At 45.1% G+C, this 24,386-nt stretch overlaps 1 protein-coding gene across 1 annotated transcript in view; it reads left to right on the top strand.

Annotated features, from left to right (window-relative positions):
* Positions 1-24,386, top strand: part of RUSF1 (RUS family member 1) — a 42,743-nt gene extending 18,357 nt beyond the window's left edge. Inside the window, exons 5-15 of the mRNA XM_077193225.1 lie at positions 1,088-1,133; positions 2,421-2,453; positions 3,776-3,881; positions 5,623-5,724; positions 6,535-6,605; positions 7,443-7,681; positions 11,093-11,150; positions 12,927-12,997; positions 17,949-18,112; positions 23,349-23,451; positions 24,188-24,386. Coding sequence (XP_077049340.1) covers positions 1,088-1,133; positions 2,421-2,453; positions 3,776-3,881; positions 5,623-5,724; positions 6,535-6,605; positions 7,443-7,681; positions 11,093-11,150; positions 12,927-12,997; positions 17,949-18,112; positions 23,349-23,451; positions 24,188-24,285 — 1,091 coding nt within the window. The 3' untranslated portion in view covers positions 24,286-24,386. The remainder of the gene's footprint in view (positions 1-1,087; positions 1,134-2,420; positions 2,454-3,775; positions 3,882-5,622; positions 5,725-6,534; positions 6,606-7,442; positions 7,682-11,092; positions 11,151-12,926; positions 12,998-17,948; positions 18,113-23,348; positions 23,452-24,187) is intronic.

Consider the following 24,386-nt stretch of genomic DNA (forward strand, 5'->3'; position numbering starts at 1 on the left):
CAAAAATTCCCAAAAAATTCCCCAAAAATTCCCTAAAATTCCCCAAAAATTCTGCAAAAAATTCTCCCAAAATTCCCCAAAAATTCCTCAAAAAATTCCCCAAAAAATTCCCCAAAATTCCCCAAAAAATTCCCCCAAAATTCCCCCAAAAAATTCCCCAAAAAATTCTCAAAAAAATTCCCTAAAAATTCCCCCCAAAATTCCCCAAAAAATTCCCAAAAAATTCCCCAAAATTCCCCAAAAATCCCCAAAAAATTCCCCTAAAAAAATCCCCCAAAAATTCCTCAAAAAATTCCCCCAAAAATTCCCCAAAATTCTCAAAAAATTCCCTAAAAATTCCCCAAAATTCCCAAACAATTCCCAAAAAAATCCCCAAAAATTTCCCAAAATTCCCAAAAAATTCCTCAAAAAATTCCCCCAAAAATTCCCAAAAAAATTCCCCCAAAAACTTCCCCAAAAATTTCCCAAAATTCCCAAAAAATTCCCCAAAATCCCCAAAAATTCCTCAAAAAATTCCCCCAAAAATTCCCAAAAAAATCCCCAAAAAATTCCCCAAAATTCCCAAAAAAATTCCCAAAAAATTCCCCCCCAAAAATTCTTCAAAAATTCCTGGAATTCCCTTAAAAAATCCCAGAATTCTGAGCCCAAAATTCCAAAATATTCCACCCCAAAATTTCCAAAATTCCTCCCCAAAATTCCCTGAATTCCCAAAATTTCATCCCAAAATTCCCAAATTCGAACAAAATTCCGGAATTCCTTCAAAAAATCTCAGAAGTCCAAACAAAAATCTTGGAATTCCACCCCTAAAATTCTTAAATTTCTTTCCCAAAATTCTCAAATTTCCCAGAAATTCCATCCCAAAATTCCACCCCAAAATCCCCAAAAATTCCATCCCAAAATTCCTCCTAAAATCCCAAAATTCCATCCCAAAATTCCTCCAAAAATCCCAAAATTCCCTCCCAAAATTCCCAGAATTCCAGGAATTTCATCCCAAAATTTCCCAAATTTCGTCCCAAAATTCCCCAAATTCCCAGAATTTCATCCCAGAATTCCCAAAATTCCCAGAATTCCCCATTTTCTCCCTCAGACGGGGTCGGGATCCTCACCAGGATCGGCTTCGTGTGGCTGCAAGGGTGAGACTGGGACAAACTGGTTTATACTGGTTTATACTGGTTTATACTGGGATGAACTGGTTTATACTGGGAGGGACTGGGAGGGGATTGGGAATGGACTGGGATAAACTGGGAGGAACTGGGAGGGAACTGGGAGAAACTGGGATAAACTGGTTTATACTGGGATAAACTGGTTTATACTGGGAGGGACTGGGAATGGACTGGGAGGGGACTGGGAGGGACTGGGATAAACTGGTTTATACTGGGATAAACTGGGATAAACTGGTTTATACTGGGATAGACTGGGATGAACTGGTTTATACTGGGATAAACTGGGAGGAACTGGTTTATACTGGGAGGGACTGGGAGGGGATTGGGAATGGACTGGGAGGGAACTGGGAATGAACTGGGATAAACTGGGACGAACTGGGAGGGAACTGGGATAAACTGGGAGGAACTGGTTTATACTGGGATAAACTGGGATAAACTGGTTTTTACTGGGAGGGACTGGGAGGGGATTGGGGATGAACTGGGAGAAACTGGGAGGAACTGGGAGGGGACTGTGACAAACTGGGATGAACTGGGAGGAACTGGGATAAACTGGGAGGAACTGGTTTATACTGGGAGGGAACTGGGATGAACTGGTTTATACTGGGATAAACTGGGAGGGGATTGGGAATGAACTAGGAGGAACTGGTTTATACTGGGATAAACTGGTTTATACTGGGAGGGACTGGGAGGGGATTGGGAATGGACTGGGAGAAACTGGGATAAACTGGGAGGGAACTGGGAGAAACTGGGAGGGAACTGGGAGAAACTGGGATGAACTGGGATAAACTGGTCCATACTGGGAAGGGACTGGGAATCAACTGGGAGGAACTGGTTTATACTGGGAGGGGATTGGGAATGAACTGGGAGGAACTGGTTTATACTGGGATAAACTGGGAGGAACTGGTTTATACTGGGATAAACTGGGATAAACTGGTTTATACTGGGAGGGACTGGGAGGGGATTGGGAATCAACTGGGAGGAACTGGTTTATACTGGGATAAACTGGGAGGGACTGGGGGACATTACTGGGAGTTACTGGGAGGCCCCACCTGGTCCATACTGGTTTATACTGGTCCATACTGGTTTATAGTGGTCCATACTGGGCCATACTGGTCCATACTGGTCCATACTGGTTTATACTGGTCCATACTGGCCCATACTGGTCCATACTGGTCCATACTGGTTTATACTGGCCCGTACTGGTCCATACTGGTCCATACTGGTCCATACTGGTCCATACTGGTTTCCCTCCCCCAGGAGCCACCTGGACTGCGAGGCCAAGCAATGGCGGTGAGGCCCCGCCCCTTTTTCCCACACAAGGCCACGCCCACCTAAGCCTCACCCCATTTCCCCATATATGGCACTGTATCTAAGCCACGCCCCCCTTTTCCATATATGGAAGCAGAGTTTAAGCTCCACCCCTTTTACCATATAGGGCGCCGAGTCTAAGCCACGCCCCTTTTCCATATAGGGTAATGTGTTGCCATCTTTAAGCCCCGCCCCTTCCTTGCTATATATGGATGCAGAGCTTAAACTCCACCCCCTTTGCCAGATTTGGCAGGGACCCTAAGCCACGCCCCTTTTCCATATAGGGTAATGTGTTGCCATCTTTAAGCCACGCCCCTTCCTTGCTATATATGGATGCAGAGCTTAAGCTCCACCCCCTTTACCATATAGGGAACTGAGCCTAAGCCACGCCCACTTTCCATATATGGTAATTCGTTGCCATCTTTAAGCCCCCCCCCCCTCCTTGCTATATATGGACGCAGAGCTTAAGCTCCACCCCCTTTGCCATATATGGCGCTGAGCCTAAGCCACGCCCGATTTCCATATATGGTAATAGGTTGCCATTCTTAAGCCCCGCCCCTTCCTTGCTATATATGGCAGCTGAGCTTAATTAAGCTCCACCCCCTTTGCCGTATATGGCGCTGAGCCTAAGCCACGCCCAATTTCCATATATGGCAATATGTTGCCATTCTTAAGCCCCGCCCCTTCCTTGCCATATATGGCAGCAGAGCTTAAGCCCCGCCCCTTCGCTGTAAATTGCAAAGAGCCCACGCCACGCCCCCTTTCCATATATGGTAATTGGACGTCAACCTTAAGCCCCACCCCTTCCTCACCATATATGGTAGCAGAGCTTAAGCTCCACCCCCTTTGCCATACATGTCACTGGTTCTAAGCCACACCCCCTTTCCATATATGGTTATTGGTTACATTCCTAAGCCCCGCCCCTTCTTTCCATATATGGCAGCAGACCTCAAGCTCCACCCCCTTCACTGTCTATTATACAGAGCCTAAGCCACGCCCCTTTTCCATACATGGTAATATGGTCACATTCTTAAGCCCCTCCCCTTTGCCATATATGGCAGCAGAGCTTAAGCTCCACCCCCCTTTGCCATATATGGACAGGCCACGCCCACACCCTCGCCATATATGTCACAAGCCCCACCCTCACCTCAATCCCTCCCCCTTTTTTCCATATACGGCCACTCCCACCTAAGCCCCGCCCCTCCCTTACCATATATGGCGCCAAATCCCTTCCATGGCCATATATGGGCAGGCCACGCCCACAACTCCAAATAAGGGCAAGCCCCGCCCCCTTCCCCTCCCAGGTTCGTGGCCGATGTTCTCAATGACGTCGCCCTGGTGCTGGAAATCCTCGCTCCCCATTGGCTGAGCCTTGGCCCCGCCCTCCTGGTCATGGCGGCCGCGGCCAGGGTGGGACTGGGAGGGAACTGGGAGGGACTGGGACAAACTGGGATGGACTGGGAGGGAACTGGGACAAAATGGGAGGGACTGGTTTATACTGGGATGGACTGGGACAAACTGGAAGGGAACTGGGATGGACTGGGAGGGACTGGGAGGGATTGGGATGGACTGGGAGGGAACTGGGAGGGACTGGGAGGAACTGGGAGGGAACTGGGAGGGAACTGGGAGGAACTGGGAGGGAACTGGGAGGGAAATGGGATGGACTGGGAGGTTACTGGTTTATACTGGGATGGACTGGGAGGGACTGGTTTAGACTGGGAGGGACTGGGAGGGAACTGGGAGGGAACTGGTTTATACTGGGAGGGAACTGGAATGAACTGGGATGGAACTGGGATGGACTGGGAGGTTACTGGTTTATACTGGGAGGGACTGGGAGGGAACTGGTTCATACTGGGAGGGACTGGGAGGGAACTGGGATAAACTGGGATGGACTGGGACAAACTGGGAGGGACTGGGAGAGAATTGGGATGGACTGGGAGGGACTGGGAGGGACTGGGAGGGAACTGGTTTGGACTGGGAGGGACTGGGACAAACTGGGAGGGACTGGGAGGGAATTGGGATGGACTGGGAGGTTACTGGTTTATACTGGGATGAACTGGGATGGAACTGGGATGGACTGGGAGGTTACTGGTTTATACTGGGAGGGACTGGGAGGGAATTGGGATCGACTGGTTTATACTGGGATGTACTGGGCGGGAACTGGAATGAACTGGGAGGGAACTGGGAGGGAATTGGGATGGACTGGGAGGTTACTGGTTTATACTGGGAGGGACTGGGAGGGACTGGGAGGGGACTGGGATGGACTGGGAGGGACTGGAATGAACTGGGAGGGGACTGGGATGGACTGGGAGGTTACTGGTTTATACTGGGAGGGACTGGGAGGGACTGGGAGGGAATTGGGATCGACTGGTTTATACTGGGATGTACTGGGCGGGAACTGGAATGAACTGGAGGGGAACTGGGAGGGGAATGGGAGGTTACTGGTTTATACTGGGAGGGGACTGGAATGAACTGGGATGGAACTGGGATGGACTGGGAGGTTACTGGTTTATACTGGGATGGACTGGGAGGAACTGGGAGGAACTGGGACAAACTGGGATGGACTGGGAGGGAACTGGGATGGACTGGGATGGACTGGGAGGGAACTGGGATGGACTGGGAGGGACTGGGAGGGAAATGGGATGGACTGGGAGGTTACTGGTTTATACTGGGATGGACTGGGAGGGAACTGGAATGAACTGGGGGGGAACTGGGAGGGGAATGGGAGGTTACTGGTTTATACTGGGAGGGACTGGGAAGGAACTGGGACAAACTGGGAGGGACTGGGATGGACTGGGAGGGAACTGGGAGGGACTGGGAGGGACTGGGAGGGAATTGGGACAAACTGGGAGGGGACTGGGATGGACTGGGAGGTTACTGGTTTATACTGGGAGGGACTGGGAGTCCGTCTAAGACCTAAACGTCTGTATACTGGTTTATACTGGTCCGTACTGGTTTATACTGGTCCATACTGGTTTATACTGGTCCATACTGGTTTATACCATTTTTTTCCTTTTAAACCAGTTTATTCAGGATTATACTGGTTTATACTGGTCTATACTGGTTTATACCATTTTTTTTTCCATTTAAACTGGTTTAAACCAGTTTATGCCGGTCCATACTGGTTCATACTGGTCTGTACTGGTCGCAGTGCATGGTGGGCGTGGCCGGCGGCGCCACCAGGGCGGCCTTGGCCGTGCACCAGGCCCGGAGGGACAACGTGGCCGACGTGGCCGCCAAGGACAGCAGCCAGGTGGGACTGGGAGCACTGGTTTGGACTGGGAGGGCACTGGGAAGGGATCGGGATGGGTTTTTACTGGTTTATACTGGTTTATACTGGTTTAGAGTGGTCAGTGAGCTAGCAATCCAAGATGGCCGCCAAATAACGCAATCCAAGATGGCCGCCAAGGACAGGAGCCGGGTGGGACTGGGAGCACTGGTTTGGACTGGGAGGGGACTGGGAAGGGATTGGGATGGGTTTTTACTGGTTTATACTGGTTTATACTGGTTTAGAGTGGTCAGTGAGCTAGCAATCCAAGATGGCCGCCAAATAACGCAATCCAAGATGGCCGCCAAGGACAGGAGCCGGGTGGGACTGGGAGCACTGGTTTGGACTGGGAGGGCACTGGGAGGGTCCATACTGGTTTATACTGGTTTATACTGGTTTATACTGGTTTGGAGTGGTCAGTGAGCTAGCAATCCAAGATGGCGGCCAAATAACGTAATCCAAGATGGCCGCCAAGGACAGCAGCTGGGTGGGACTGGGAGCACTGGTTTGGACTGGGAGGGCACTGGGAGGGGACTGGGAGGGGATTGGGACAGTCCATACTGGTTTATACTGGTCTATACTGGTTTATACTGGTTTATACTGGTTTAGAGTGGTCAGTGAGCTAGCAATCCAAGATGGCGGCCAAATAACGCAATCCAAGATGGCAGCCAAATAACGTAATCCAAAATGGCCGCCAAGGACAGCAGCCAGGCGGGACTGGGAGGGACTGGTTTATACTGGTTTGTACTGGTCCATACTGGTCCATACTGGTTTGTACTGGTCCGTACTGGGCAGGAGACGCTGGTGAACGGGGCGGGGCTGTTGCTGTCGCTGTTGCTCCTCCCACTATTGGACGGGCGGCCATGGTAAGGGGCGGGGCTTAAAGGGGGTGGGGCTTAAAAGGGGGCGGGACTATCCAATGTATGTGGCCAAGGGGGCGGGGCCAAAGGGAGAAAGGGGCGGGGCTTAAGAGGGGTGGGGCATGGCCTAATTAAAAGGGGGAATTCCCTAATTAAAGGAAAAGGGGCGTGGCTTAAAAGGGGAGGAGCTTCGGGTGGTGGGCGTGGTTTGTAGAAGGGGCGTGGTTGAGTTTAAAAAGGGGTGGGGCTTCAAATGGGGTTGGGATGTGGGAGGGGAGGGGCTTAAAGGGGAGGGGCTTGGGAGTGGGAGGGGCTTAAAGGGGTTGGATGGGAATTGGGGAGGGGTTTGTGAAAGGGGGCGGGGCTTAAGTTTTAAAGGGGGTGGGGCTTCAAATGGGGTTGGGAAGTGGGAGGGGCTTAAAGGAGAATGGGAGGGCCTTAAAGGGGAGGGGCTTGGGAGTGGGAGGAGCTTAAACGAGACTGACTTAAGAGTGGGCGGGGCTTAAAGGGGAGGGGCTTTAAGGGGTTAATTGGGAATGGGGAAGGGCTTGGGGAAAGGGGGCGGGGCTAAAAGAGCTGGAGGTGTTTCAGGCGAGGTGGGTGTGGTTTAATCATAAATGGGCGTGGCCTATCAGGAACTGGGCGTGTCCATTCTCACTTGGCCACGCCCCTTATCTGGGCGTGGTCTGGATGATGTGGGCGTGGCCAAGGTGAGGTTTGGGCCCTCCCAAGTGAAGTTTGGGCCCTCCCAGTTGAGGTGGGCGTGGCTTATTCCTAAGCGGGCGTGGCCTAATAACAAGTGGGCGTGTCCATCCTCTTGGCCACGCCCCCTCACCTGTCCAGGCTCACCTGGGCCACCCTGGTTCTCCTCATGGCCGCTCACCTGGGCTCCAACCTGGCCGCCATTGGCTCCCTCAACTTCACCTCCCTGAACAGGCCCCGCCTCCGCCTCGCCATTGGCTGGGCCCTGCGAGGGGGCGGGGCTAAAGGGGAAAGGGGCGTGGCTTGGTCGGGAACGGGCGGGGTCAAGCTGGAGGTGCCGAGGCCCGAGCAGGTGAATCCCAGGGAGCCGCTGCTGCCAGGTGAGGGCACCTGGGGACACCTGGGGGAGATTTTGGGGAATTTGGGGACACCTGGGGGGGTTTGGGGACACCTGGACACACCTGGGGACACCTGGGGGGGATTGGGGACACCTGGGGGAGATTTGGGGACACCTGAGGGAGATTTGGGGTCACCTGGGGGAGATTTTGGGGAATTTGGGGTCACCTGGACACACCTGGGAGGGATTTGGGGACACCTGGATACATCTGAGGTGACCTGGGAGGGATTTGGGGACACCTGGGGTCACCTGGGAGGGGATTTGGGGTCACCTGGAAACACCTGAGGGAGATTTTGGGGTCACCTGAAGGGGATTTGGGGGTCACCTGAGGGGGTTTGGGGACACCTGGGGACACCTGGGGGGGGTTTGGGGTCATCTGGGGGGGTTTGGGGTCACCTGGGGGTGATTTGGGGACACCTGGGGGAGATTTTGGGGAATTTGGGGTCACCTGGGAGGGATTTGGGGTCACCTGAACACACCTGGAGGGGATTTGGGGTCACCTGGAGGGGGTTTAGGGACACCTGAGGGAGATTTTGGGGAATTTGGGGTCACCTGGGCACATCTGAGGTGACCTGGGAGGGGTTTGGGGTCACCTGAGGGAGATTTGGGGTCATTTGGGAGGGATTTGGGGTCACCTGAGGGAGATTTTGAGGAATTTGGGGTCACCTGGGAGGGATTTGATGGATTTGGGGTCACCAGGGAGGATTTGGGGTCACCTGGGAGGATTTGGGGTCACCTGGGGGAGATTTTGGGGTCACCCGAGGGAGATTTTGGGGAATTTGGGGTCACCTGGGCACATCTGAAGTGACCTGGGAGGGGTTTGGGGTCACCTGAAGAAGATTTTGGGGTCACCTGGGAGGGATTTTGGGGAATTTGGGGACACCTGGGGGGGACTGGGGACACCTGGGGACACCTGGGAGGGGTTTGGGGTCACCTGGGGACACCTGGGGACACCTGGGGGGGGTTTGGGGACACCTGGGGGGGACTGGGGACACCTGGGGGGGATTTTGGGGGATTTGGGGTCACCTGGGCACACCTGGGAACACCTGGGGGGGACTGGGGACACCTGGGGGGGATTTGGGGACACCTGGGGACACCTGGGAGGGTTTGGGGCCACCTGGGGGGGGTTTGGGGTCACCTGGGGGAGATTTTGGGGAATTTGGGGTCACCTGGAAACACCTGAGGGAGATTTTGGGGTCACCTGGGGACACCTGGGGGGGATTTTGGGGAATTTGGGGACACCTTGGGGGGTTTGGGGTCACCTGGACACACCTGGGGACACCTGGGGGGGATTTGGGGTCACCTGGGGGGGATTTTGGGGGATTTGGGGTCACCTGGAAACACCTGAGGGAGATTTTGGGGTCACCTGGAGGGGATTTGGGGTCACCTGGGGACACCTGGGGGGGATCTGGGGACACCTGGGGGGGTTTGGGGACACCTGAGGGAGATTTTGGGGTCACCTGGGAAGGATTTGAGGGATTTGGGGTCACCTGGGGGAGATTTTGGGGGATTTGGGGTCACCTGGAAACACCTGAGGGAGATTTTGGGGTCACCTGGAGGGGATTTGGGGTCACCTGGGGGAGATTTTGAGGAATTTGGGGTCACCTGGGAGGGATTTGGGGTCACCTGAACACACCTGGGGGGGATTTGGGGGAACCTGGGGACACCTGGAGGGGATTTGGGGACACCTGAGGGAGATTTTGAGGGATTTGGGGTCACCTGGGCACACCGGGGGACACCTGGGGGAGGTTTGGGGTCACCTGGGGGAGATTTGGGGTCACCTGAACACACCTGGAGGGGATTTGGGGATACCTGGGTGGGGTTGGGGTCACCTGGAGGGGGTTTAGGGACATCTGGGGGAGATTTTGGGGAATTTGGGGTCACCTGGGCACATCTGAGGTGACCTGGGAGGGATTTGGGGTCACCTGAGGGAGATTTGGGGTCACTTGCGAGGGATTTGGGGTCACCTGGACACACCTGGGGTCACCTGGGAGGGGTTTGGGGTCACCTGGGGGAGATTTTGGGGACACCTGGTGACACCTGGGGGGATTTGGGGACACCTGGGGGAATTTGGGGTCACCTGGGAGGGATTTGGGGTCACCTGAGGGAGATTTGGGGTCACTTGGGAGGGATTTGGGGTCACCTGAGGGAGATTTTGAGGAATTTGGGGTCACCTGGGAGGGATTTGGGGTCACCTGGACACATCTGAGGTGACCTGGGAGGGATTTGGGGTCACCTGGGGGAGATTTGGGGTCTCCTGGGGTAGATTTTGGGGAATTTGGGGACACCTGGGGGAGATTTTAGGGGAATTTGGGGTCACCTGGAAACACCTGGGGTCACCTGGGAGGGGTTTGGGGTCACCTGAGGGAGATTTTGGAGGATTTGGGGTCACCTGGACACACCTGGCAGGGTCTTTGGGGGAACCTGGGGACACCTGGAGGGGATTTGGGGTCACCTGGGGAGAATTTGGGGCCACCTGGGCAGGGTTTGGGGCCACCTGAGGGGGTTTGGGGTCACCTGGGGGTGATTTGGGGACACCTGGGGGAGATTTTGGGGAATTTGGGGTCACCTGGGAGGGATTTGGGGTCACCTGGGGGAGATTTTGGGGTCACCTGAACATGTCTGAGGTGACCTGGGAGGGATTTGGGGACACCTGGGTGGGGTTTGGGGCCACCTGGGGCGGTTTGGGGACACCTGAGGGAGATTTTGGGGTCACCTGGGAGGGATTTTGGGGGATTTGGGGACACCTGGGGGGGATTTGGGGTCACCTGAGGGAGATTTTGGGGGATTTGGGGTCACCTGGGGGGGATTTGGGGTCACCTGAGGGAGATTTTGGGGAATTTGGGGTCACCTGGACACACCTGGGAACACCTGGGGGGGATTGGGGTCACCTGAGGGGATTTGGGGTCACCTGAGGGGATTTGGGGACACCTGGGGGTGTTTGGGGTCACCTGGGGGGGATTTGGGGTCACCTGGGAGGGATTTTGGGGGATTTGGGGCCACCTGGGGGGGGTTTGGGGACACCTGGGGACACCTGGGGAGATTTTGGGGAATTTGGGGTGACCTGGACACATCTGAGGTGACCTGGGGGAGATCTGGGGACACCTGAGGGGGATTTGGGGTCACTTGCGAGGGATTTGGGGTCACCTGGACACACCTGGGGTCACTTGGGAGGGGTTTGGGGTCACCTGAGGGAGATTTTGGGGTCACCCGGGAGGGATTTGATGGATTTGGGGTCACCTGGGGGAGATTTGGGGCCACCTGAGGGGGATTTTGGGGATTTGGGATCACCTGGGCACACCCGGATGACATCACCACCATGGGCGCACCCGGATGACGTCACCGCCCTGGGCGCACCCGGATGACGTCATTGCCCCTCCCCTCCCTCCCTCAGGGTTCGGGTCCCGCCTCCGGCTCCACCTGGGGGCGCCCCTGGAGCACCTGGTGAGCAGGTGAGGGAATTTTGGGAATTTTTGGGGTAAATTTGGGGATTTTTGGGAAAATTTGGGGATTTTTGAGGTAAATTTGGAGATTTTGGGGAATTTGGGATTTTTTGGGGGGAATTTGGGGATTTTTGGGGGGAATTTTGTGGGAATTTTGGGATTTTTGGGGGGAATTTTGGGATTTTTTTTGTAATTTTTGGGCAGTTTTAGGGATTTTTGAGGGGGAATTTTTGTGGGATTTTGGGCAGAATTTGAGGATTTTGGGGGAATTTTGGGAGAATTTTAAGGGGAAATTTTGGGGGAATTTTGGGGAATTTTGGGCAGAATTTGAGGATTTTTGGGAGAATTTTGAGAGAATTTTGGAATTTTTAAGGGGAATTTTTGGGGGGATTTTGGGCAGAATTTGAGGATTTTGGGGAATTTTGGGAGAATTTTAGAATTTTAAGGGGAATTTTTGGGTGATTTTTGTAGGAATTTTGGGAGAATTTTAAGGGAAAATTTGGGGATTTTTTGAGGGAATTTTGTAGGAATTTTGGGCAGAATTTGAGGATTTTTGGGGGAATTTTGGGAGAATTTTAAAGGGAATTTTGGAGGAATTTTTGGGATTTTTGGGGGATTTTTGTAGGAATTTTGGGCAGAATTTGAGGATTTTTGGGAGAATTTTGAGAGAATTTTGGAATTTTTAAAGGGAATTTTTGGGGGATTTTTGGGGGATTTTTGTAGGAATTTTGGGGAATTTTGGGAGAATTTTAAGGGGAAATTTGGGAGAATTTTTGGAATTTTTAAGGGGAAATTTTGGGGGAATTTTGGGCAGAATTTGAGGATTTTGGGGGGAATTTTGGGAGAATTTTAAGGGGAATTTTGGGGGAAATTTGGGGATTTTTTGGGGGAATTTTGTAGGAATTTTGGGCAGAATTTGAGGATTTTGGGGAGAATTTTGAGAGAATTTTGGAATTTTTAAGGGGAATTTTTGGGGATTTTTGTAGGAATTTTGGGCAGAATTTGAGGATTTTTGGGGGAATTTTGAGAGAATTTTAGAATTTTTAAGGGGAATTTTTGGGGGAATTTTGGGAGAATTTTTTGGAATTTTTGGGGGGATTTTTTGGAATTTTTGGGGGGATTTTTGGGGGGATTTTGTTGGAAATTTGGGGGCAATTTTTGGGGAATTTGAGGAATTTTGGGAGAATTTTCTGAGGAATTTTTTGAGGGAATTTTGTGAGAAATTTCAGGGATTTTTTTGGGAATTTTGGGGAAATTATTTGGGAATTTCGTGAGAATTTTGAGGGAATTTTGGGATTGTTTTGGGAATAATTTTTGGGGGAATTATTTTTTAATTTTGGGGAATTTTGTGGGAATTTTTAGGGATTTTTTTGGGAATTTTGTGGGAATTTTGGGTAAATTATTTTGGAATTTTGTGAGAATTTTGAGGGAATTTTGTGAGAAATTTCAGGGATTTTTTGGGAATTTTGGGGAAAATTATTTTGGAATTTTGAGGGAATTTTGTGAGAAATTTCAGGGATTTTTTTGGGAATTTTGGGGAAATTATTTTGGATTTTTGGGAGAATTTTGAGGGGAATTTTGGGATTATTTTGGGAATAATTTTTGGGGGAATTTTTTTTTAATTTTGGGGAATTTTGTGGGAATTTTTCAGAATTTTGTGGGAATTTTTAGGAATTTTTCTGAATTTTGTGGGAATTTTTAGGAATTTTTCTGAATTTTGGGGAAATTTTGTGGCTTTTTTTTAAAATTTGACCAATTTTGGGATTTTTTGTCCCATTTTTTCAGCGAGGCCGAGTTGAGGAAGGCTCTGGAATGTGGGAGCCCCGATTACATCATCGTCATCCGCCCCTCCCAAGGTGGGGAAAAATCCAAAATTTGGGGGAAAAAAGGGAAAAAATGACAAAATTTGGGAGTAAAGGAAAAAAAATCCAAAATTTTGGGGAAAAAAAAAAGAAAAAAATCTGAAATTTTGGGATAAAAAGGGACCCAAAATTCTAAAATTTGGTGGTAAAAAATTCCATAATTTGGGTGGAAAATACAAATTTTTTTGGGGGGAAAAAAATTCAAAATTTTTTGGGGAAAAAGGACACAAAAAATTGCAAAATTTGGGAGGAAAATGCCAAAATTTCAGGGAAAGAGACCCAAAAAAAAGCCCCAAAATTCAGGTGGAAAATGCAAAATTTTTGGGAGGAAATAAAAAATTTTGTGGGGAAAAAAGAAAAAAAATCCGAAATTTTTGGAAAAAAATCCCAAAATTACGAAATTGGATGGAAAATAAAAAAATTGGGGAAAAAATTCCAAAATTTTGGGGGAAAAAGGAAAAAAAAATTCCAACATTTTGGGGGAAAAAGGGACCCGAAATTCCAAAATTTGGGTGGAAAAATCCCAAAATTTGGGGGAAATGAACCAAAAAATTCCCAAATTTCGGGGGGGAAAATCCCAAATTTTGGGGGAAAATCCAAATTTTAGGGGGAAAAGGGGAAAAAATCAAAAATTTTGGGGGAAAAGGAAAAAAATCCAAAATTTTAGGGAAAAAAAAGAAAAAAAATCTGAAATTTTGGGATAAAAAGAGACCCAAAATTCCAAAATTTGGTGGTAAAAAATTCCATAATTTGGGTGGAAAATCCAAATTTTTTGGGGGGAAAAAAATCCAAAATTTTTTGGGGAAAAAGGGCACAAAAAATTGCAAAATTTGGGAGGAAAATGCCAAAATTTCAGGGAAAGAGACCCAAAAAAAAGCCCCAAAATTCAGGTGGAAAATGCAGAATTTTTGGGAGAAAATGAAAAATTTTGTGGGGAAAAAAGAAAAAAAATCCGAAATTTTTGGAAAAAAATCCCAAAATTCCAAAATTGGATGGAAAATAAAAAAATTGGGGAAAAAATTCCAAAATTTTGGGGGAAAAAGGAAAAAAAAATTCCAACATTTTGGGGAAAAAAGGGACCCAAAATTCCAAAATTTGGGTGGAAAAATCCCAAAATTGGGGGGAAATGAACCAAAAAAATCCCAAATTTTGGGGGAAAATCCCAAATTTTGGGGGAAAATCCAAATTTTAGGGGGAAAAGGGAAAAAATGACAAAATTTGGGGGGAAAAGGAAAAAAATCCAAAATTTTGGGGAAAAAAAAGAAAAAAAATCTGAAATTTTGGGATAAAAAGGGACCCAAAATTCCAAAATTTGGTGGTAAAAAATTCCATAATTTGGGTGGAAAATCCAAAATTTTTTGGGGGGAAAAAAATTCAAAATTTTTTGGGGAAAAAGGGCACAAAAAATGGCAAAATTTGGGAGGAAAATGCCAAAATTTCAGGGAAAGAGACCCCAAAAAAAAGCCTCAAAATTCAGGTGGAAAATGCAAAATTTTTGGGAGGAAATGAAAAATTTTGTGGGGAAAAAAGAAAAAAATCAGAAATTTTTGGAAAAAAAATCCCAAAATTCCAAAATTGGATGGAAAATAAAAAAATTGGGGAAAAAATTCCAAAATTTTGGGGGAAAATGGAAAAAAAAAATTCCAACATTTTGGGGAAAAAAGGGACCCGAAATTCCAAAATTTGGGTGGAAAAATCCCAAAATTTGGGGGAAATGAACCAAAAAATTCCCAAATTTCGGGGGAAAATCCCAAATTTTGGGGGAAAATCCAAATTTTAGGGGGAAAAGGGAAAAAATGACAAAATTTGGGGGCAAAAGGAAAAAAATCCAAAATTTTAGGGAAAAAAAAGAAAAAAAATCTGAAATTTTGGGATAAAAAGAGACCCAAAATTCCAAAATTTGGTGGTAAAAAATTCCATCATTTGGGTGGAAAATCCAAAATTTTTTGGGGGGAAAAAATTCAAGATTTTTTGGGGAAAAAGGGCACAAAAAATTCCAAAATTTGGGAGGAAAATGCCAAAATTTCAGGGAAAGAGACCCCAAAAAAAAGGCCCAAAATTCAGGTGGAAAATGCAAAATTTTTGGGAGGAAATGAAAAATTTTGTGGGGAAAAAAGAAAAAAAATCCGAAATTTTTGGAAAAAAATCCCAAAATTCCAAAATTGGATGGAAAATAAAAAAATTGGGGAAAAATTCCAAAATTTTGGAGGAAAAAGGAAAAAAAAATTCCAACATTTTGGGGAAAAAAAGGACCCGAAATTCCAAAATTTGGGTGGAAAAATCCCAAAATTTGGGGGAAATGAACCAAAAAATTCCCAAATTTTGGGGGAAAATCCCAAATTTCGGGGGAAAATCCAAATTTTAGGGGGAAAAGGGGAAAAAATCCAAAATTTTGGGGGAAAAGCAACCCAAGAATTCCAAATTTGAGGGAAAAAGACCCCAAAAAATCCCAAAATTCAGGTGGAAAAGCCAAAATTTTTGGGAGAAAATGAAAAATTTTGTGAGGAAAAAGGAAAAAATCCAAAATTTCGGGAAAACAGAAAAAAATGGAAATTTTTGGGGAAAAAAGGACCCAAAATTCCAAAATTTGGGGGGAAAAAAGTGAAAAAATTCTGGGTGGAAAATCAAAAATTTTGGGAAAAAAGGGACCTAAAAATTCTGAAATTTTTAGGGCAAATCCCAAAATTTGGGGGTGAATTTTGGGCAAATGTTGGGAAAAATTTTGTGAAATTTCAGTGAATTTTGGTGAATTTTGGGTGAATTTTTTGTGATTTTTTGGTGAATTTTTTGGTGAATTTTGAGTGATTTTTGTGTGAATTTTGGGTGATTTTGGGTCAATTTTTTGTGATTTTTTGGGTGATTTTTTGGTGATTTTTTTGGTGAATTTTGAGTGAATTTTTTGTAAATTTTTGTGAATTTTTGGTGAATTTTGGGTGATTTTTGAATCAATTTTAGGTGAATTTTGGGTCAATTTTTGGGTGAAATTGGAGCAAATTTTTGCCATTTTGGGCCATTTTTTCTCAGATTTTTGGGCCATTTTTGGGCCATTTTGGGTCATTTTTTCTCAGATTTTCCCCATTTTTGAGCCATTTTTTTCTCATTTTTGTCCCATTTTGGGGCCATTTTTTCTCAGATTTTCACCATTTTTGGGCCATTTTGGGCCATTTTTGGGGCCATTTTTCCTGAGATTTTCACCATTTTTGGGCCATTTTTGGCGCCATTTTTGGGCCATTTTTTTCTCCAATTTTGGCCATTTTTGGGGCTATTTTTTCTCAAATTTTCGCCATTTTTGGGCCATTTTTTCTCAGATTTTTGGGCCATTTTTGGGCCATTTTGGGGCCGTTTTTTCTGAGATTTTCACCATTTTTAGAGCCATTTTTGCTCAGATTTTTGGGCCATTTTGGGCCATTTTTGGGTCATTTTTCCTCATATTTTCACCATTTTTGGGCCATTTTTTCTCAGATTTTCACAATTTTTCGGCCATTTTGGGGCCATTTTTTCTCAGATTTTTGGGCCATTTTTGGGCCAGTTTGGGCAAATTATTTCTCAGATTTTTGCCATATTTGGGCCATTTTTTTCTCAGATTTTCACCAATTTTGGGCCATTTTTGGGCCATTTTTTGTCAGATTTTTGGGCCATTTTTGGGCCATTTTTGGGCCATTTTTGGGCCATTTTTTCTCAAATTTTCGCCATTTTTGGGCCATCTTGGGGCCATTTTTTCTCACATTTTTGCCATTTTTGGGCCATTTTTTCTCCAATTTTCACCATTTTTGGGCCATTTTTTCTCAGATTTTCACCATTTTGGGGCCATTTTGGGCCTTTTTTTCCTCAGATTTTCCTCATTTTTGGGCCATTTTTTCTCACATTTTTGCCATTTTTGGGCCATTTTTGGGCCATTTTTTCTCAGATTTTCCCCATTTTTGGAGCCATTTTTTCTCAAATTTTCGCCATTTTTGGAGCCATGTGTTCTCAAATTTTTGCCATTTTTGGCGCCATTTTTGGGCCGTTTTTTCTCAGATTTCTGGGCCATTTTTGGGCCATTTTTGCTCAGATTTTTAGGCCAATTTTGGGCCATTTTTGGGGCCATTTTTTTTCTCAAATTTTCACCAATTTGGGGCCATTTTCTTCTCAGATTTTTCGCCATTTTTGGGCCATTTTTTTGGGCCACTTTGGGGCCATTTTTGGGCCATGTTTTCTCAGATTTTTGCCATTTTTATGCCATTTTTGTGCCTTTTTTTCTCAGATTTTCGCCATTTTGGGGCCATTTTTGGGGCCATTTTTTCTCAGATTTTTGGGCCATTTTTTGGCCATTTTTTCTCCGATTTTCACCATTTTTGGAGCCATTTTTTCTCAGATTTTCCCCATTTTTGGGCCATTTTTTCGGCCATTTTTTCTCAGATTTTCCCCATTTTTGTGCCATTTTTGGGCCATTTTTTCTCAGATTTTCCCATTTTTGGGCCATTTTTGGGCCATTTTTTCTCCCATTTTCCCCATTTTTGTGCCATTTTTGGGCCATTTTTTTCTCATTTTTGTCCATTTTGGGGCCATTTTTTCTCAGATTTTCGCCATTTTGGGGCCATTTTGGGGCCATTTTGGGGCCATTTTTGCTCAGATTTTTGGGCCATTTTTGTGCCATTTTGGGGCCATTTTTTCTCAGATTTTCCCCATTTTGGGGCCATTTTGGGGTCATTTTTTTCTCAGATTTCTGGGCCATTTTTGGGCCATTTTTTCACCATTTTGGAGCCATTTTTTCTCCAATTTTCGCCATTTTGGGGCCATTTTTTCGCCATTTTGGGGCCATTTTTTCTCAGATTTTTGGGCCATTTTTTCGCCATCTTGGCGCCATTTTTTCTCCGATTTTCACCATTTTTTTTCCCAAATTTCGCCCTTTTCACCCCAATTTTTTCTGGAATGTCGCTGATCCCAAACTTTTCTCTCTCCCCAGGCTGGGTGGGGGTGGGGCTGCGCCGCGGGGCCCCCCCTGAATCCCAAATTTTGGGCTGTGCCCAGGCCCTGATCCTGGAGCAGCTCCTGGGACCCAACCTGGAGCCGGGGACGCCCCTGGCACAGAAATTGGAGCCTCTGCAAAGAAAAATCCGGAGCTTGCCGTGAGGAATTCTGGGAAATTTGGGAATTTTTGGGAATTTTTGGGAATTTTGGGGGCGTTGGGGAATTTTTTGGGATTTTTTTGGGGGTTAAAATGGGATTTTTGGGGGATTTTTTGGGGTTAAAATGGGATTTTTGGGGTTTGAAATGGGATTTTTTAGGGAATTTTGAGGGTTAAAATGGGATTTTTTGGGGAATTTTTGGAATTTTTTGGGAATTTTTGGGGGGGTTAAAATGGGATTTTTTGGGGGGAAATTTTTGGAGTCTTTTGGGAATTTTTTGGGGGGGTTAAAATGGGATTTTTTGGGGGGATTTTTTGAGGGTTAAAATGGGATTTTTTGGGGAATTTTTGGGGAAATTTTTGGGGGTTAAAATGGGATTTTTGGGGAAATTTTTCAGGGTTAAAATGGGATTTTTTTGGGGAATTTTTGGGGTTAAAATGGGATTTTTGGGGGATTTTTTGAGGGTTAAAATGGGATTTTTTTGGGAAATATTTTTGGAATTTTGGGGCGAATTTTTTGGGGAGTTAAAATGGGATTTTTTGATGGGAATTTTTGGGGAAATTTTTGAGGGTTAAAATGGATATTTGGGGTATTTTTTTGGAAATTTTTCGGGGTTAAAATGGGATTTTTTGGGGGGATTTTTTGGGGTTAAAATGGAATTTTTTGGGGAAATTTTTTGAATTTTTGGGGGAATTTTTTTGGGGGTTAAAATGGGATTTTTGGGGGTTGAAATGGGATTTTTTTGGAGGATTTTTGGTGGTTAACGAGGGGATTGTTTGGGGAATTAAATGGGAATTTTGGGGTTTTTTTGGGAATTTTTTGGGAATTTTTTGAGGGTTAAAATGGGATTTTTTGGGGAATTTTTGGGGAATTTTTTGGGGAATTTTTTGGGGGGTTAAAATGGGATTTTTTGGGAGGAATTTTTGGGAAATTTTTTGGGGAATTTTTGAGGGTTAAAATGGGATTTTTTGGGGAAATTTTTGGGGGTTAAAATGGGATTTTTGGGGAATTTTTGGGGTTAAAATGGAATTTTTTGGGGAATTTTTGGAATTTTTTGGGGAATTTTTGGAGGGTTAAAATGGGATTTTTTTGGGGATTTTCTGAAGGTTAAAATGGGATTTTTTGGGGAAATTTTTGGAATTTTTTGGGAATTTTTGGGGGCTTAAAAGGGGATTTTTTGGGGGAAATTTTTGGGAATTTTTTTGGGAAATTTTGGAGGGTTAAAATGGGATTTTTGGGGGAAATTTTTGGAATTTTTTTGGAATTTTTTGGGGGGTTAAAATGGGATTTTTTGGGGGAAATTTTTCGGGGTTAAAATGGGATTTTTGGGGGGGGAATTTTTGGGAAATTTTTTGGGAAATTTTGGAGGGTTAAAATGGGATTTTTTGGGGAATTTTTTTTTATCTTTTGGGAATTTTTTTGGGTGTTTAAATGGGATTTTTTGCAGAAATTTTTGGAATTTTTTCGGAATTTTTTGGGGGGTTAAAATGGGATTTTTTGGGGAATTTTTGGGGGATTCTTTGGGAATTTTTGGGGAAATTTTTAAGGGTTAAAATGGGATTTTTTGGGGGAAATTTTTCGGGGTTAAGATGGGATTTTTTGGGGGAAATTTTTGGGAAATTTTTGGGATTTTTGGGGGGAAATTTTTGAGGGTTAAAATGGGATTTTTGGGGGATTTTTTGGGGTTTAAATGGGATTTTTGGGGGTTGAAATGGGATTTTTTTGGAGGATTTTTGGTGGTTAATGACGGGATTGTTTGGGGAATTAAATGGGAATTTTGGGGAATTTTTGGGGAAATTTTTTGGGGTTAAAATGGGATTTTTTAGGGGAATTTTTGGGGTTAAAATGGGATTTTTTGGGGATTTTTTGGGGGTTAAAATGGGATTTTTGGGGGTTGAAATGGGATTTTTTGGGGGATTTTTTGAGGGTTAAAATGGGATTTTTTGGGGAATTTTTTGGAATTTTTTTGGGAATTTTTGGGGGGGGTTAAAATGGGATTTTTTGGGGAAATTTTTGGAATTTTTGGGGGAATTTTTTGGGGGTTAAAATGGGATTTTTTGGGGGATTTTTGGGGTTAAAATGGGATTTTTATGGGGAATTTTCGGGGGATTTTTTTGGGGTTAAAATGGGATATTTTGGGGGGATTTTTTTGGGGTTAAAATGGGATTTTTTGGGGAAATTTTGGGGAAATTTTTGGGGGGTTAAATGGGATTTTTTGGGGAATTTTTGGGGTTAAAATGGGATTTTTGGGGCAATTTTTGGGGGTTAAAATGGGATTTTTTGGGGGATTTTTTTGGAATTTTTTGGGGGCTTAAAATGGGATTTTTGGGAAATATTTTGGGAATTCTTGGGGAAATTTTTGAAGGTTAAAATGGGATTTTTTGATGGGAATTTTTGGGAAATTTTTGGGGAAATTTTTGAGGGTTAAAATGGGGATTTTTGGGGAATTTTGGGGAAATTTTTGGGGGTTAAAATGGGATTTTTTTGGGGAATTTTTGGGGGATTTTTTTGGGGTTAAAATGGGATTTTTGGGGGGATTTTTTGAGGGTTAAATGGGATTTTTGGGGGGAATTTTTGGGAAAGTTTTTGGGAATTTTGAGGGATTTTGGGGGGGTTAAAATGGGATTTTTGGGAGTTGAAATGGGATTTTTTTGGAGGATTTTTGGTGGTTAATGACGGGATTGTTTGGGGAATTTTAATGGGAATTTTGGGGGTTTTTTTTGGGAATTTTTTGGGGTTAAAATGGGATTTTTTGGGGGAATTTTTGGGGTTAAAATGGGATTTTTGGGGGAATTTTTGAGGGTTAAAATGGGATTTTTTTGGGGATTTCTGAAGGTTAAAATGGGATTTTTTGGGGAAATTTTTGGAATTTTTTGGGGGGGGTTAAAATGGGATTTTTTGGGAAATTTTTGGGGTTAAAATGGGATTTTTGGGGGGATTTTTTGGGGTTAAAATGGGATTTTTGGGGGGATTTTTTGGGGTTAAATGGGATTTTTTGGGGAATTTTGGGGAAATTTTGGGGTTAAATGGGATTTTTAGGGGATTTTTTGAGGGATAAAATGGGATTTTTTGGGGAAATTTTGGAGGGTTAAAATGGGATTTTTTGGGGAATTTTTGGAACTTTTTGGGAATTTTTTTGGGAGTTAAATGGGAATTTTTGGGGGGAATTTTTGGGAAAGTTTTTGGGAATTTTTGAGGGATTTTGGGGGGTTAAAATGGGATTTTTTGGGGGGAATTTTTGGGAAATTTTTGGGGAAATTTTTGAGGGTTAAAATGGGATTTTTTGAGGAATTTTTTGGGATTTTTTGGGGTTAAAATGGGATTTTGGTGGGATTTTTCGGGGTTAAATGGGATTTTTGGGGGGGAATTTTTGGAGTTTTTTTGGGAATTTTTTTGGGGGGTTAAAATGGGAATTTTTGGGGGGATTTTTTGGGGAATTTTTGGGGAATTTTTGGGGTTTAAATGGGATTTTTGGGGGGATTTTTTGGGGTTAAATGGGATATTTTGGGGGGATTTTTTGGGGGTTAAAATGGGATTTTTTGGGGGATTTTGGGGTTAAAATGGGATTTTTGGGGAATTTTTGGGGGTTAAATGGGATTTTTTGGGGAATTTTTGGGGTTAAAATCTGAATTTTTTGGGAATTTTAGGGGGATTTTTGGGGGTTTAAATGGGACATTTGGGGGGATTTTTGAGGGTTAAAATGGGATTTTTGGGGGATTTTTTGGGGTTAAAATGGGATTTTTGGGGGTTGAAATGGGATTTTTTTGGAGGATTTTTGGTGGTTAACGACGGGATTGTTTGGGGAATTAAATGGGAATTTTGGGGGATTTTTTGGGGTTAAAATGGGATTTTTTGGGGGATTTTTTTGGAATTTTTTGGAATTTTTGGGGGCTTAAAGGGGATTTTTGGGGGAAATTTTGGGGGATTTTTTTGGAATTTTTTGGGGCTTAAAATGGGATTTTTTGGGGGATTTTTGGGGTTAAATGGGATTTTTTGGGGGGAATTTTTGGGGTTAAAATGGGATTTTTGGGGGTGATTTTTTGAGGGTTAAAATGGGATTTTTTGGGGTTGAAATGGGATGTTTTTGGGGATTTTTTGAGGGTTAAAATGGGATTTTTGGGGGGAATTTTTGGGAAAGTTTTTGGGAATTTTTGAGGGATTTTGGGGGGGTTAAAATGGGATTTTTTGGGGGTTGAAATGGGATTTTTTTGGAGAATTTTGGTGGTTAACGAGGGATTGTTTGGGGAATTTAATGGGAATTTTGGGGAATTTTTTGGGGGTTAAATGGGATTTTTTGGGGGATTTTTTGGGGGTTAAAAGGGGATTTTTTGGGGGATTTTTTTGGAATTTTTTGGGGAATTTTTTGGAGGGTTAAATGGGATTTTTTGGGGGAATTTTTGGGGAAATTTTTGGGGGTTAAATGGGATTTTTTGGGGAATTTTTGGGGTTAAATGGGATTTTTGGGGGGATTTTTTGAGGGTTAAAATGGAACTTTTTGGGGAAATTTTTGGAATTTTTTGGGAATTTTTCGGGGTTAAAATGGGATTTTTGGGGGATTTTTTTTGGAATTTTTTGGGAATTTTGCGGGGCTTAAAAGGGGATTTTTTTGGGCGAAATTTTTGGGGAAATTTTTGGGATTGTTTTGGGGAAATTTTGGAGGGTTAAAATGGGATTTTTGGGGGGAATTTTTGGGGAAATTTTTGAGGGTTAAAATGGATATTTCAGGAATTTTTTGGGAATTTTGGGGGATTTTTTTGGGGTTAAAATGGGATTTTTTGGGGGAATTTTTGGGAACTTTTTTTGGAATTTTTGGGGAAATTTTTCAGGGTTAAAATGGGATTTTTGGGGGGGGATTTAAATGGAATTTTTGGGGAATTTTCTGGGGCATTTTGGGAGTCAAAATGGGATTTTTGGGGGGGATTTTGGGGGATTAAAGGGGGATTTTGGAGGGATTTTTGGGAGATTTTTTGTGGTTAAAATGGGATTTTTTTGGGAGAGGGAATTTTCTGTGATTAAAATGGGAATTTTGGGGAATTTTTGGGGAATTTTTGGGAATTTTGGGAATTTTCAGGAATTTTGGGGGGTTTAAATGGCAGAATTTGGGGGAATTTTTGGGGGAATTTGGGAATTCTGGGATGATTTTTGGGGCTAATTTTGGTAATTCCGGGTAAATTTTGTGGGGGAGGAAATTTGGGAACTCGGGGTAAATTTTGGGGTGAATTTGAGGAATTTTGTCCATTTTGGGCCCCTCCCCTCCCCCAGCGCCGGGCGCGGTTCCCTGGGGGGTCCTGGCCGAGACCTCGAGGCTCTTCCGGGACCTCGGCCCCGCCCTCCTGCGAGGTTGGTGCCCCAAAAATCGCCATAAAAACCCCACTTCCGGTTCACTTCCGGGTTCCGCTTCCTACTTCCGGTTCTGTTTTCTTATCCTCAAACAACTTCCGGGGTTCTCACTTCCTGTTCTGATGATTGCGTCACTTCCTGCCTCAATTTCGGTTTTTACTTCCTGCTTCCTGTTTTTGTTTTATGTCCCTAAGTCACTTCCGGCGGGTAACTTCCGGTTTTATAATGGCACCACATCCGGTGGCACTTCGGGTTGTAAATCCGGGGATTTGGGGGGAATTTTGGGTGGATTTGGGAATTCTGGGAAGGATTTGAGGAGAATTTGGGGAATATGAGGCGGATTTTGTGAACTTGGATAAAATTCGTGGGATTTTGGGGTGAAATCATCACAGATTTGGTAAAACTTGGTGGAATCTCCTCGGATTTGTGGGATTTTCGAAGGAGGAATGGGGACATTTTTGGGGATTTTGGGAAATGTTTTGATAATTTTGGGAATGGTTTTAGGGGGTTTTGGGAATTTTTGGGGGCTTTTTGATGGTTAAAATGGATTTTTTGGGGGATTTTTGATGGTTAAAATGGGGAATTTCAGTGGAAATTTGGGGCTCCCGCAACTTCCGGGTTTGGCACTTCCGGGTCAGCACTTCCGGGATAGCACTTCCGGGCTTGGCACTTCCGGGTCTGGCACTTCCGGTGCCACTTCCGGTTTGGCCTCTCACTGTCATGGCGCCCCCTGCAGGACTGGAGGCCGCGGGTTGGGACACGAGGCGCCCCCTCCTGGCCGTGGACGAATGGCGGCTGGAGTGGGCGGGGCCACAGCCAAGCCACGCCCATTGATGGAAACCACGCCCCCTCCCCTCAGCGAGACCACGCCCACTTTGGGCCTAAAATGGTGGGAATGGACCCAAAAAATAAAAATTTTATGGAATTTTGGTGGA

The sequence above is a fragment of the Agelaius phoeniceus genome, chromosome 37, assembly GCF_051311805.1.
Source record: "Agelaius phoeniceus isolate bAgePho1 chromosome 37, bAgePho1.hap1, whole genome shotgun sequence".
NCBI lineage: Eukaryota > Metazoa > Chordata > Aves > Passeriformes > Icteridae > Agelaius > Agelaius phoeniceus.